A 13,223-nucleotide genomic window follows, 5' to 3' on the forward strand; every position below is an offset into this window, starting at 1 on the left:
TGGTGCTAATCATACTTTGTATTTTGTATGTTAAGGATTTTTCAACCAGAACTGAAAATACCATTTGGGCAATACGTTTTTAAAGACAGTTTAAATGAAGCTGGGTTGGGGGGGGGGGCGGAGGCAGAGAAAATACAATTGTACCAGAGACCCGGGATAAGACTGTCACAGCAATAAGGGGTGACAGACTGGCTTCCTTAAATATCCATTTAGTCTGTATTTCCTGGACATATTTTTCAGTTCTCAAAATGGATACTAATTATGGCTTAGAAGGAAAATAGCACCCAAATAAAGCAAGTGATATTTATGACTTGCGACCTGCCAGTGTCTTCTGGGACCCGAAACTCCACTTGCTGGTACATTCTAATACCCCGTTGTCAGAGCTGTGTTTTCCCTCTGGGGACCATAAAACTGAGTGTGAGCTTTGGTGAGTAATCCTGGCATTGTCAGTTACTTCATGTATTCGCTTACTGTTAACTTTTAATTGGTCAAAAATGACTTTATGACTACAAACAACTTTTTCCTTTCCTCCTCATGAAGTCTCCATGCAACCCATATATTCCTTTTCACGTTTTAAAAGTGTGTTTCATTCTTCAAGAATACCTGTAGCTGGGTGCGGTGGCTCATGCCTTTAATCCCAGTGCTTGGGAGGCAGAGGCAGGCAGATCTCTTTGAGTTCGAGGCTTGCCTGCCTGCCTGCCTGATCTACAGAGTGAGTTTCAGGACAGCAGGGAGACCCTGTCTCAAAAAAAAAAAAAAAAAAAAAAAAAAAAAAAAAAAAAAAAACAAACAAACAAACCAAACCAAACCAAACCAAAAAACACTTGTAAACTCATCTAGCTTGAAACCGATTGAGAGATTGGGTCTCATTTCTTCTGGGAAGCGTGGAGTTAAGAAATTTAGGTCAAATCTGAAACAGTTGTAAAACCTCCCCTCCCCGAAATCCATCGTGAGGGTTGAAGGACTAAAAACCATTACTATTTCTAACAGAGTATCAAATTTCTAGAAGTTTTGTGTACTCTATGTGTGTGCTTCTTCATTAGCAATTCAAAATGTCTGATTTGCCCACACAATTACTTTCAACTTCTTTACTCCTTTGACCCGGAAGAAAGAGAAAGATTTTGCTCAGCTGCAAGGTCTCTGGGCGAGTTGGTTAGCAACAGGGCTTGCCAGTTTGGATTCACTTAGCAAAGAGTAAACACATTTCATTTAAACGATTACTAGTGTGTTGAGTTCCTCTCTATGCAGTTTTGTTTTATTGTCTTGAATCACCCCCCCCATTCATTACCCAACTTTTTATTTGTGTGTTATTCTTTCCTCCCATTGTCTCGAGAGCAGAACCTTTCTACATTTCCTTCTTGCTGTGGCAGCGATCAACACAGCTACAAAGAACAGGTACGGACGGAGGAAGTTTATTTGAAGGGAGGGGAGCGCCACACAAAATAACGTCTCTCCCTTCCGTAATGTAAAGCCTTGGCTCGTTAAGTACCAATTAAGAAGCAGGCTAAAGCGTCTACATGTATCAGCCTCACTGGAAAGCTCTAAGACTGGTCTCTGGGCAATGTCTTTGCTTGTCACCGTGAGTGCAGACGGGACACGGGGATCGGGAAAGAGAAACGCAGCTGCAACTTGCACGGAGGACGCTGGGAAAAGGCGCCTCTCGAAGCCGCTCGGAGTTTGCGGGCCCCCGTGCACCTGGCGGCTGACACCACAAGCCGGAGGCGGCGCGTCCCCGCGGACGCGGCTCAAGCGAGCACCGCAGGAGGGCCAGCCCCTGCCGCCCCAGGCCGGCCCCGGCCAGCTGCGGCCCCGCGCGCTCTGTTTCCCCGGGACACCTGCCCCGTGTAAAAGTATACTTATGGCCGTCTCGGTGCACGCAGACTCATTCACTCCACACCCCCACAACGCGCTCGTCTCCAGCCTGGAAACAGGCCCCTCCCCGCGCAGCTGTCGCCGCCGCCTGTGGGCTCCTTTCACTTTCTCACGGCCAAGTCACCCAGAGGGGCGCCGCTGCTGCTGCCGCCGCCACCGCCGCGGCGGCCCGCGGACTCCGCCTCCCCCTCGAAGAGACCACGCCCACCCAACAGTCGCCGCCTGCGATTGGCGCGCGCAGGCGGCAGCTCCTACCCGCCATTGCCATTGGTCGAGCCTCACGGTCAGTCCCGCCGCTCCTCCGCCCACCCCCGTAACGCCGCTCTGCTATTGGGCAATGCTGCGACCAAGGGCGGGCCAGGGACCGGGGCCCGCCGCTTTCGCTCAATCGCAGAACGGCCGGCGCGGGGCGGCCCGTCCGGGCGGGGCCACATCTGGGCCGCGCCGCCGCGTGCGTGCGTGTGCGTCGTCCGCCCCCCGCCCGCGCCCCGCCCGCCCCGCCCCCCGGCCCGGCGCCGCGCTCGCCCGCCCGCCCGCTCCCGCCCGTACGTCTGGCAGGCTGCGGCCGCCGCTGGGCTGCTGCCATGGGGAGCCGTTGAAAGAGTGGGGCCCTGTGGCTCGGCCGCGCGCCTCAGGCTGCCAGCGCGGGCGGGGGCGGCGGGGGCGCGCGGGGCCCGGGCCGGGGCCGGCGGGCGGGCGGGGGCCGGCGGAGGACGCCCACAAGTCCAGCGGCGGCGGCAGAGGAGGAGGAGGAGGACGCGGCGGGGACGCGGCGACTCGGGCCGCTCCGTGTGAGTCCCCGCGCCCGCGCTGCCCCGCTGCCGGCCGTGGGCTCCCGCCGGGTGGAGTTAGTTAGTGCGGCGGAGGGCGGGCGGGCGGTGCGGGCTCGCTTCGCCTCGCCTGGCCGCGCTCCCCGGCCGGTGCAGCTGCGGCGCGGGGCGGACTCGGTGCAGCTGCGGCGGCGCCTCCCGGTGCGGAGGGCGGGCGGGCGGGCGGGGGAGGGGTCCGGGCCGCCGCAGCTGCAGCGCCCGGGACGGCCGCGGCTCCGGAGCCGGTGCAGCTGCAGGGCCGAGGGAGGGGGAGGGCGCGGCGCCCGGGTTGCGGTTGCCGGGAGGCCCCGGGGGCTGGCGCGCGGCGGCGGCGGGGGAGCGGTCGCCGCGCCGCTTCTTGCGACTTTTCTTTTGTTGTTGCCGCGACCCGGGTCTGTTTTCTCGGCCGTTGTGGAAGGTGTTTTCTGCTGCACCGGCTCTCTGCTCTGCACCTCCTTCCCGGTGGTTTCACCCCTCCTCTTTCCCCGAGTGCTTTATGCTCGGCCAACTGCACGAAGATTTGCATCTCCCCCACCCCGAACCAAACCTCAAACACACCCGGGGCACCCTGCCCCCCACCTCTGAGAAACAAAACCCCAAACCTCATAGAACCTTCGTGGGTCCGCGGTAGCGAGACTTGGACGGGATGTCTCCGGGCCATTGCGGTCCTTGGGGCTCATTAAACTGTCACTCACCCCCACCATCACCCCACTGAGTAAACGGGGTGATTAATGTTGGATATATTGGAATGGGGCGAGGGCATCTGCGGAGAAGAGGGTGTGTGTAGCAGGGAAGTAATGTATCTGCACAGTGTGCCTCCAGAACGAGTTCAGAATTATGTCATTCACCGCGAAGTTAGTGAAAGTTAGGTTTGTGACTCGTGAGCGAGGGCAGGACAGAGTTGGGGTTTTGTTCTCTAGCTCCCTGCCTCGGTTTTCTAAGGCGAACCTAAGTGGTTGTCGCCCGGGTTGGGACGTTTGCGCCCCAGGCCCCAAGTTTCTTTTTTCTACTCCTCAACCTCCCAAGAGGCTGTAGAGATAGATGTGTCTGACATTCATAGATGTCGCAGCACCTTGCAGGGAACCGGGCAGCCCAGCCCCGGGTTACCTTAGCATTTCGTCAGCCATTAGAAAAGACCCACAAACTCCTGCCAAGAAAGTTCCCAAAGTCTACACTTGGCTTCCCACCCCTCCTGCTGATCACAACCCTTTAGCCCAAAGTGATAGATAGGGAACAAGGGCAAAACAAAGTGATGGCCTTTTTCTGAGCAGAAAGATGAGATGTGACCAAACAGTCATTCTAAGTGACTGCAGCAGGTTGTGTCGGTTTATTAATTTGCCTTTATTGAACTGAAATACTTTCCAGGATTTCAGAAAGTGCAGTTTCAGTTTGTTGACGCTGAGAATGGAAATCTGCATTGGTGGTGGCAGTGTGAATTATTTTCCTGGGAGTTAGTTGCAGATAAGTTGCTAAGTAAGAGTGAAATAATAAGGTGAACCACGCTGAAGTAATAGCTCTTAATAAGTCTGCCAACATTTTGGAAATGTCTACCATTATCTCCGCGGGGGGAGAAAAAAGAAAACCATGCTGTAATAATGCTCAAGTGGGGCTGGAGATGTCAAATGGGTTGGTTTAAAAATATCCCTAAGCTGCCTTTGAAAGTAGACGTTGGAGTTGAATAAAAGTGAATGTGGGTTTCCTGAATAGCACCGAGCTTGAGTGTGCTGTCATATGTAAGCCAGTCCACCAACTTGAGGCAGAAGTGTTGCGATTCCATAAATACAGTAGGACTCCATATGCTGAGTTTTTTCAATTTCTTGTGTTAGAAAGTTTGGGGGGGAAAAAGGAAGACTTTGAAGTATTTTGTTTATACTAACAGAAGAGAAAAGTTCTCCTAAGAAAAAGCTGGTGGCAGGAGTGTAGAGGAGTAGCATATGGCATTAAAGGAGCACAGCTGGAGGTAGCATTTCCATCTGAACATGATGTCAGAGCAGCTGACAGCCTGCCATCCCTCAGCCTTTTATTCTAACACACAGACAGGGAGTTAGTGTGTGCCGATCTGTGGTGGAGAAGGTATCTCTTTCCTCTCCAACATCATCTCCACTTTGCATCTGTCTCTCTTAGTCTGCTTTTTTTCCACCGATGTAACAGACCTGGAGCCAGCAAGACTCCGAGGGAAGGACTTAATCAAGTTTATGTGTCCTAAAGGTAGGAGTAGCAAGAGATTAGATTGAGCATCTTTCTGTTTGGGTGTTTTATTTAATTTTTTTTAAAAAAATCACATTACTTTTGTAGTCTACTTTATGAATAATATGTGAAATTGAGCATGAAGTGATGATCTTCCTGGAGTTGGAAGTCTTGGGCTTGCTTGGTTTAAATTTTTCTTTTCTTTGAGCAAGTAAATAACTTTAATACACAGAAATATTTCAAGTTTTCAGATGGTAAGAAAAGCTTTGGAATATGGGTTTTTGAGATCACTTTGGATTAAGATGCCTTTTGTTGTTCACTGCTGTTTAGATTCCTTTTGCTTTAGGGGGGCAGAAACAGTAAACTGTCTGGAATCCAGCTTTCAAACTTATATGAGAAGATTATTCTGGTTAAGAAGCTAGATTGTTGTGTAATTAATTCCACTGTGAAACTTTATTCTTGAAAACATTCGGCAAGCATTACTGAAAGCAGCATACAGCTGTAGTGCTTTTGAAACCGGAGGGTTTTTGTTGTTGGGTATTTTTTGTTGTTGTTTTTTAAGAAGGGGGGAGACAACTTTTGTCCTTAGGAGAATAGTTTGACCAGTTTCCTCATTTCTCTTTCAAATATATATTTAAGAGATCTTTTATTTCAGCATAACAGTAATTATTTGCAGGAGTTTCTGTGTTAGCGACTAATTTAGAACTTGTAGATTCGAGCTGCCTGAATTGGCCAGACAGCTGTAATCGCACTCCTCTATTCTTAATCTCTTTATCTGGGCAGCAGCTGCCATATGGCCACAGTCAGCTGGATCAGATGTTTATAAGCTTCCTTCTTCGTCCCTCTCTGTCCTCTCAGCCTCCTAATTTGATCACGGCTACCTTGTGAGCTGGCCTCCAATCTTTATTTTTAGCCCTCTCCAGGATTAGGATTGATGTTAGCTGTGGGGCACTTAAAGTGATTGTATTGTAAATCTTGGTTCATTCTATTGGTGGTGTCTTTCGGAAGGTATCTGGGGTTACCATGAGAGTCTCACTGTTTCAGCATGGTGAGGACAAGGAGGGGAGCTGGTTCTGAATGTTAACTCCATATCCACCCTCAGCTGCACTTGGTGTGGTGGGTGGATGGGAGCCCTGCCTCTGTTCACAGCATGGAGAAGTGGGCTCCCTTTATCTTTCTCCACTACAGTTGGATTTTGACCCAGTCTTGCCTTCCCTCCTTCTCCACCCTCCCTTGCCAGAAAACAAGGCACAGATGCATAATTGAAAGAACAGAACTACTGGGAAAACACGATATATCAAGTTATTATTGAAACAAAGTATTTTCTGTTGGCGAGGTAAGGGAGAGCCAGGGGAAAAGTGTCTTGTTTTTCTAGGATGAGTTTTAAAAATACAAAGTATTGAACCTATAAAGTTTTTTGTACCTCGTTTTATAGTGGTAAAAGTTTGATTAATTTTAATATGGAGTTTTACCCTTTAGCAGATCAAAGTTTAGATGAGAATTTTCAGAGTTAACAGCCTCTCTGGTTGCTAATAATATTGTTCTACAAAGAAACACCCCCCCCATTCATTTTAAAAATGTTTGGATTTGTTCATAGTAAAGATGATCTTTCCCATCTGTTGGTGCAGTTCCGTCCGATCTCCTGTGTGTATGCAGTACCTGCAAATCTTACGCACCAACATCTGTTCTTATACACAGGGCTTTTGTTGTTGTAACACTCTGACTTTAAAAGTAAGTTGTTTGCAGATTTCTGGACTAATTATGCAATTTCATTCCCCCACTCCCCCAATTCAGCCGAATGTGTCTGTGTTCAATCTGCGCCTTTCTAGTAGTCAGGTATGAAAACTGATAAAATAAAAAGAATGGTTGGGCAAGTTTTCTTGACTCTTCCAAAATTTGTGTGGGACTTTGCCTTGTTATTATGGGTTCTTTCCTTTTGAAGTTAGGTTTTGTGAGATGTCGTTTGATGAGTAGTTGGTTAAATTTCTTTTGGAAGAGGTCTGAATTCTTGTTCTCAGTAATAGGCTGTAGTCAAAGGAAGTCTTTAACTTGATCAGGAGTTCTGAGAAGGGTGAGCCCCCTTGGCAAGTGCATTTAGGTTGCATATATGACTGGGGAGTCCTTTGGGGTGTAATCCTGATTTAAAATATGGAACTCTCCACCACTAAAGCGATTTTCTTTTAAACTGGGAACTAGAGGCTAAACTCGTAAACAGGCTCTAACGAGAACCTCCTCTTTCCCCAGGTTATGAAGACAGTATGGAGTTTCCAGATCACAGCAGACATTTGCTGCAGTGTCTGAGCGAGCAGAGACACCAGGGCTTTCTTTGTGACTGCACTGTTCTGGTGGGAGATGCCCAGTTCCGGGCGCACCGAGCTGTGCTGGCTTCATGCAGCATGTATTTCCACCTCTTTTACAAGGACCAGCTGGACAAAAGAGACATTGTTCATCTGAACAGCGACATTGTGACAGCCCCCGCTTTCGCTCTCCTGCTTGAATTCATGTACGAAGGGAAACTCCAGTTCAAAGACTTGCCCATTGAGGACGTGCTAGCAGCTGCCAGTTATCTCCACATGTATGACATTGTCAAAGTCTGCAAAAAGAAGCTAAAAGAGAAAGCTACCACTGAGGCAGACAGCACCAAAAAGGAAGAAGACGCTTCAAGCTGTTCAGACAAAGTCGAGAGCCTCTCAGACGGCAGCAGCCACATGGCAGGTGACCTGCCCAGTGATGAAGATGAAGGCGAAGATGAGAAATTGAACATTCTACCCAGCAAAAGGGACTTGGCAGCTGAGCCTGGGAACATGTGGATGCGATTGCCCTCAGACTCAGCAGGCATCCCCCAGGCTGGCGGAGAGGCCGAGCCACACGCCACAGCAGCTGGAAAAACAGTAGCCAGCCCCTGCAGCTCAACAGAGTCTTTGTCCCAGAGGTCTGTCACCTCCGTGAGGGATTCGGCAGATGTTGACTGTGTGCTGGACCTGTCTGTCAAGTCCAGCCTTTCGGGAGTTGAAAATCTGAACAGCTCTTATTTCTCTTCACAGGACGTGCTGAGAAGCAACCTGGTGCAGGTGAAGGTGGAGAAAGAGGCGTCCTGTGATGAGAGTGATGTTGGCACTAATGATTATGACATGGAACATAGCACTGTGAAAGAGAGTGTGAGCACTAACAACAGGGTACAGTATGAGCCGGCCCACCTGGCTCCTCTGAGGGAGGACTCGGTCTTGAGGGAGCTGGATCGGGAGGACAAAGCCAGTGATGATGAGATGATGACCCCAGAGAGCGATCGGGTCCAGGTGGAAGGGGGCATGGAAAGCAGTCTGCTTCCCTATGTCTCCAATATCCTGAGCCCTGCAGGCCAGATCTTCATGTGCCCCCTGTGCAACAAAGTCTTCCCCAGCCCCCACATCCTGCAGATTCACCTGAGCACGCACTTCCGAGAGCAGGATGGCATCCGCAGCAAGCCTGCCGCCGATGTCAATGTGCCCACGTGCTCCCTGTGTGGGAAGACTTTCTCTTGCATGTACACCCTCAAGCGCCACGAGAGGACTCACTCGGGGGAGAAGCCCTACACGTGCACCCAGTGCGGCAAGAGTTTCCAGTACTCGCACAACCTGAGCCGCCACGCTGTGGTGCACACCCGTGAGAAGCCCCACGCCTGCAAGTGGTGCGAACGCAGGTTCACGCAGTCGGGAGACCTGTACAGACACATCCGCAAGTTCCACTGTGAGTTGGTGAACTCCTTGTCGGTCAAAAGCGAAGCACTGAGCTTGCCCACTGTCAGAGACTGGACCTTAGAAGATAGCTCTCAAGAACTTTGGAAATAATTTTATATATATATATAAATAATATATATATATATACATATATATACATAGATCTCTATATAGTTGTGGTACGGTCTAAAAGCAGTCTTGTTTCCTGGAACTGAAAAGTTGGGATCTTAACTTGTTTTTGCACTTTAGAATAATAGCATGAGAATCTCACTAATTTAGCATTCTGATAAAAGAAACTTTAGAGCAAGTCAGAAGTAGAAAGGTGTCTTTCCTTTGAAGGGTAGGCCAAGTTAGCCAATAAATCCTTCTCAGCAAATGGTTCTGTCACAAAATGCTTTCAGATGGCTTCATTTTGTAGACACTGCATTGTCTTGAGCGCTTTTCTTGTGCCCCACATTGTTTTGTTTTGTTTTGTTTTCAAAGTAGAAATCCCCTCCAGTTTTATTAGCCTCTTTATATGTCTCAAATTGCATGAGTATTTTCTGGCTGTTGGAAACCTGAATGCTTTTAGACCCAAATGGAAAATTTCTGAAATGCTGGATTATCTATTTTTAAACAAGCAGTTGACTTAAAACTTTCTGTGGCAACTTCTGGTTTTCTGACAGTTCCCAGTGAGAGCAATTGTGACAGTACACTGGGTCACTGGGACTGTCTCTGTGAAGGTTTGCTTGAGATGAAAGAGGGTATTGCAGCTTCAGCAGTGTTGAACTGTGTTTAAAATGTGAATTACTGTTCTTGTATACTGTAATTGATTACACGGGCTGGGGGGGTGTCAAAGAACTTGACAGGTTGTGTTGATGCTCTTAGTTGAGTCTTGAAAAGTAAATATTAACGCTACAGAAATGCATGAGTTTCAATATATTTTTTGTCTTTGTTTGCATTGTATAACTTTAACGAGTGAGTTTAAAATTATTTAATTTCCTTAGAAAAATAGCACCGTTTGGGGAAAAAAAACTGGTGTTACGAAGAACGTAAATGCACTGTTTTTATTTTTATTTTATATAATTTAAATTGACTTTTCCCACTGTCTTTAAGTTGAAACTGTTAAGCTGAATAAAAACTTAAGCTGCAAATTGATAACTTCGCTACATTACAAGGAACATATAAATGTTTACAAACGGCTTAAAGATTTGCATGTGCAGTGTGCATTTATAACACACTTGTAATTGCACAGAACCCATGCCAGCTCAGAGTTTAGGTGTACACATGTACCCAGCTGAGCATTTTTAGAATAACTACTGCACAAATTGACAATAGGTCATAGGTCATTCTCTCTCTCTTTTTGCTTCCCTTTTCTTTTTTCCCCTGTTTCCTTTCCCCTACCCCCTAACTTGTGAAAAGATTTCTATGGACTGAGAAAGCCCCAGGCTGAAAGGACTGCACTGCCTTGATTGACATGGGGAAGGGGGTTAGTAGACTATGTGTATCGGCAGCAGAGGCTGCAGCCCAACGTGTGGTTTTAATGACCAGCACGCAGGGGAGAAGCATTTTGCACAGTGTTTGTTTTCCTGTCTTGCACTTACAAATAAGGTCTATGGGAGTAGCATGGAAAATGTTTGTTGTTTTTCCCTTTTTCTTTTTTAATTGCTTTTGTTTAAAATTTGATCGCCTTAACTACTGTAAACATAGCCTATTTTTGTGCTTAAGATACTGAATGGAAAACTCCATTGTGTGTTGCTGGACTGTTTTGGAAATATTTGGTCAAATGTATGTTAATTTGGCTGTAATGGCATTTAAAGCAAACAAACAAACAAACAAAAAAAGCTGTGAAAATGGCCTTGGAGCATTATCTTTAGTTACTTGAAGAGTTTCTAGTTTTTTTGTTTTTGTTTTTTTAATACAGTTTATGTTAAAATAATATTAATTTAGAGAAGACAATCAATGTCTGTGAGAGAACGGACTTCTTTTGGATTTTTTTTTTTCTCTCTTTTTGTGGTCATTGTGAGTGATTGCTTTTTCCTTTTTCTTAGTTTCACATTCTTCCTTTGTTCTAAATCTTAGACTGACATCTAGCTTTGACAATCATAGTATGTTTTATTTCCTGAGGGGGAATAACTTATAATGCTGTTTAGTTTTGTACTATTGGTGTGTTGGTGAATTTTTAAACTGTGTGCTAACTGCAATAAATTATATGAACTGAGAATTCCCTGTGTGGTTTTTGTACTATGATCGCATAATAGATTTTGAAGTTTGTATAGTGCATGGCATCTTCATTTTAATATCATTTTTATTAAGGTTATGAAGTTATTAGATTGCTTTAGGGTCACCCAAATAGAACTGTGCATATTCTCATCATTTTAAAATATGACCCATTTCTACAGTGTAGATCAAGATTATTGAAGCAATTCCCTAGAAAACTGTGAATATAAAGAACTTCAAGTGGCAGGGTAGGTTTTTCATAGTAAGTCACACAACTATTAACCCATATACAATGCAAGTCACTTTCCATGCATGGTTTTACCCTAAGTTGATTGGTCAAATCCATTCTCCCATGTTCTGGCTTAAGTGGAAAATTGAAGGAGACCGGATGTCTTAATTTGGAACACTGCTTGGCTAATGAGTGGAAGTCTAGGCAATTGAATTAGCAGGCATTCGGTTGTTCAAGATTAGCTGTGTATGTCCATTTTTCTTAACAGAACTCAAAAGATCTTAGTGTTTATATTCTAATTTTAAAACATACTTAAACAATGCATCATTAGAACTGTTCCTTCCTCTGTCATTGCCCCTGCCCCAATTTCTTGCCTGTCTGGTTGGGTATGTGTCTGGTAAGGGCTGGTTAGCTCACAGAATTGACAGAACACATACATGTATATGGGACTATGGGGAAATTGTCACACGGGCTGAAGATTTCTGAGGTTGCATAAATACTGAATCTTTAACTGTCGGTAACTCCCAAGCCTAAGGACAAATGGAAATAATAGTTTTACATAACTACTGTCTAAGATAAGATTACACCAAAAAACTCACGCTAAGGTTAATATTTTATGGGGGATCCAGAGTGTGAAACATACCCTCTAGGGCTCTGATGGCTTTGGCTAGAAACCCACAAAAATTTTTATCATAAAATCCAAGCAAAAATTTGCAATTTGGAGTTGATTCATTCAATTTTTAACTGAACAATGTAATTAACAATTCAACAATAGGTTTTAGACAACTGAACATTCTACATTTGGCCTCTACAGAACAATTCCTTGAGCAGTTATTAAGTGAGATGGAGAGAGATGCCTTCCATTTTCCTGTATGCTAAAGCTTCCCAAAGGTGTTGAGGGTTGATATATAGATCCCATTGACTCTGAATTTTAAGTGAGCCACTTTAGTAGGCTTCATAGGATGTACTCCTTAACACAGCATGCTGATTATGACTTGGGAATAACTTTATTAAAATACCGTAGAATAGGCATACACAAATGGTCACATTTGGCATGTGACATGCAAGAATCTGTTTATTCACTGCACTGAAGAAAGAAAGTTGTCATCTAATCCAGTTGGAAACCTGCAAAATCAGGCCTCCTTTGACATCTGGCTGATCCTTGAATGTGTCGCAAAAATATGGTTTCACTTACTTTTGAAAACATCTGTTTCTTTCAGATAATCAGTTATGCCCTGGATTGCTGTGGGCCCAGCATTGTGTGCTAGGTGTACCCTGGGGAATAGCTGAAAAGTAGAAGTCGCTAAGGTGCAGGTTGGGAATTTCCTTCCCAGTTAATTACACTATCGGATTAATAGGTGAGTCAAATAGAGACTTTACATGGTTCTCTAAAAACAGGGTTTTGGACGGTCAGAAAAAAAAGTGTACATTATATTAAAATTATGTGTGAATTCACATTAATAAGTATTAATGGTATTTTCCCAAGTAAATTTTTGTTTTGAAATACTATTTTTTAAAAAAAAAAAATAGCTGGGTTTTTTTTTTGTTTTGTTTTGTTTTTGTTTTTGTTTTTTTTTTTTTTTTTACCTAAGAAGCAATTCTACTTGAAAAGTTTTGAACTTCCTGGTTTTACAGATAAAACACGTAAAATACAAAGAATCCTTGAGAAACTCCATTTTTAAAAATCTGATAGAAATTATTTAAATATCTTAAGATCTCAAAATTTCCTACATCATTTGACTATTTCATTCCTATAAAATTTAGAATCTTTGAGTTCTAACCTAATAATGGCAATTGCATATACCTCTGGATAGAAAATTTTTAATTTTAGATATTTATCTAAATTTTTATTATGATTATGGCAGTGTTTGAAGTTGCTGATAAGGTGTAGTGAAGTAAGTGTGAGTTTTGAAGTTCAGGACAGAAAAGCTGTGTTATTTTCATTACAGTTGCCCTCTGCCATTAAAAACTGGAGATAATGTCATCTTAAAAATAAAGCACTGATTTTATTTTTTAAAAGCAAATGGCTTTTAGGAATTTCATTTTGGCCAGAGTCCAACTTTATTACACTGACAGGATCTTGTCCCTTATGTTAGATTTTTTTTTTTTTTTCTACCTTTTGCCTGCAGAATCCTGGCAGACTCTCTGTGATCCCTTGGTCTAGACACGCAGTCACTTCTCGGACTTCAAGTCATCTTAGCTCTGCCAGAG

The 13,223-nt window shown here is 45.1% G+C and overlaps 1 protein-coding gene across 3 annotated transcripts; it reads left to right on the top strand.

The window, feature by feature from the left end:
- Nucleotides 1-2,510: 2,510 nt before the first annotated feature.
- Zbtb18 (zinc finger and BTB domain containing 18) lies at nucleotides 2,511-10,787 on the top strand. 3 transcript variants are annotated; one of them, XM_051186380.1, is made up of 2 exons: nucleotides 2,511-2,663; nucleotides 7,113-10,787. In XM_051186380.1, the coding sequence occupies exon 2, from the start codon at nucleotides 7,127-7,129 to the stop codon at nucleotides 8,693-8,695; it is 1,569 nt and encodes a 522-aa protein (XP_051042337.1). In that variant the 5' UTR covers nucleotides 2,511-2,663; nucleotides 7,113-7,126; the 3' UTR covers nucleotides 8,696-10,787. The 3 variants fall into 3 exon arrangements, with proteins under 3 accessions (XP_051042337.1, XP_051042338.1, XP_051042335.1); XM_051186381.1 differs by lacking the exon at nucleotides 2,511-2,663 and adding an exon at nucleotides 2,825-2,843; XM_051186378.1 differs by lacking the exon at nucleotides 2,511-2,663 and adding an exon at nucleotides 4,731-4,889.
- Nucleotides 10,788-13,223: the final 2,436 nt, after the last annotated feature.

This window comes from Phodopus roborovskii, unplaced genomic scaffold (genome assembly GCF_943737965.1).
Source record: "Phodopus roborovskii unplaced genomic scaffold, PHOROB, whole genome shotgun sequence".
Taxonomy (NCBI): Eukaryota; Metazoa; Chordata; class Mammalia; order Rodentia; family Cricetidae; genus Phodopus; species Phodopus roborovskii.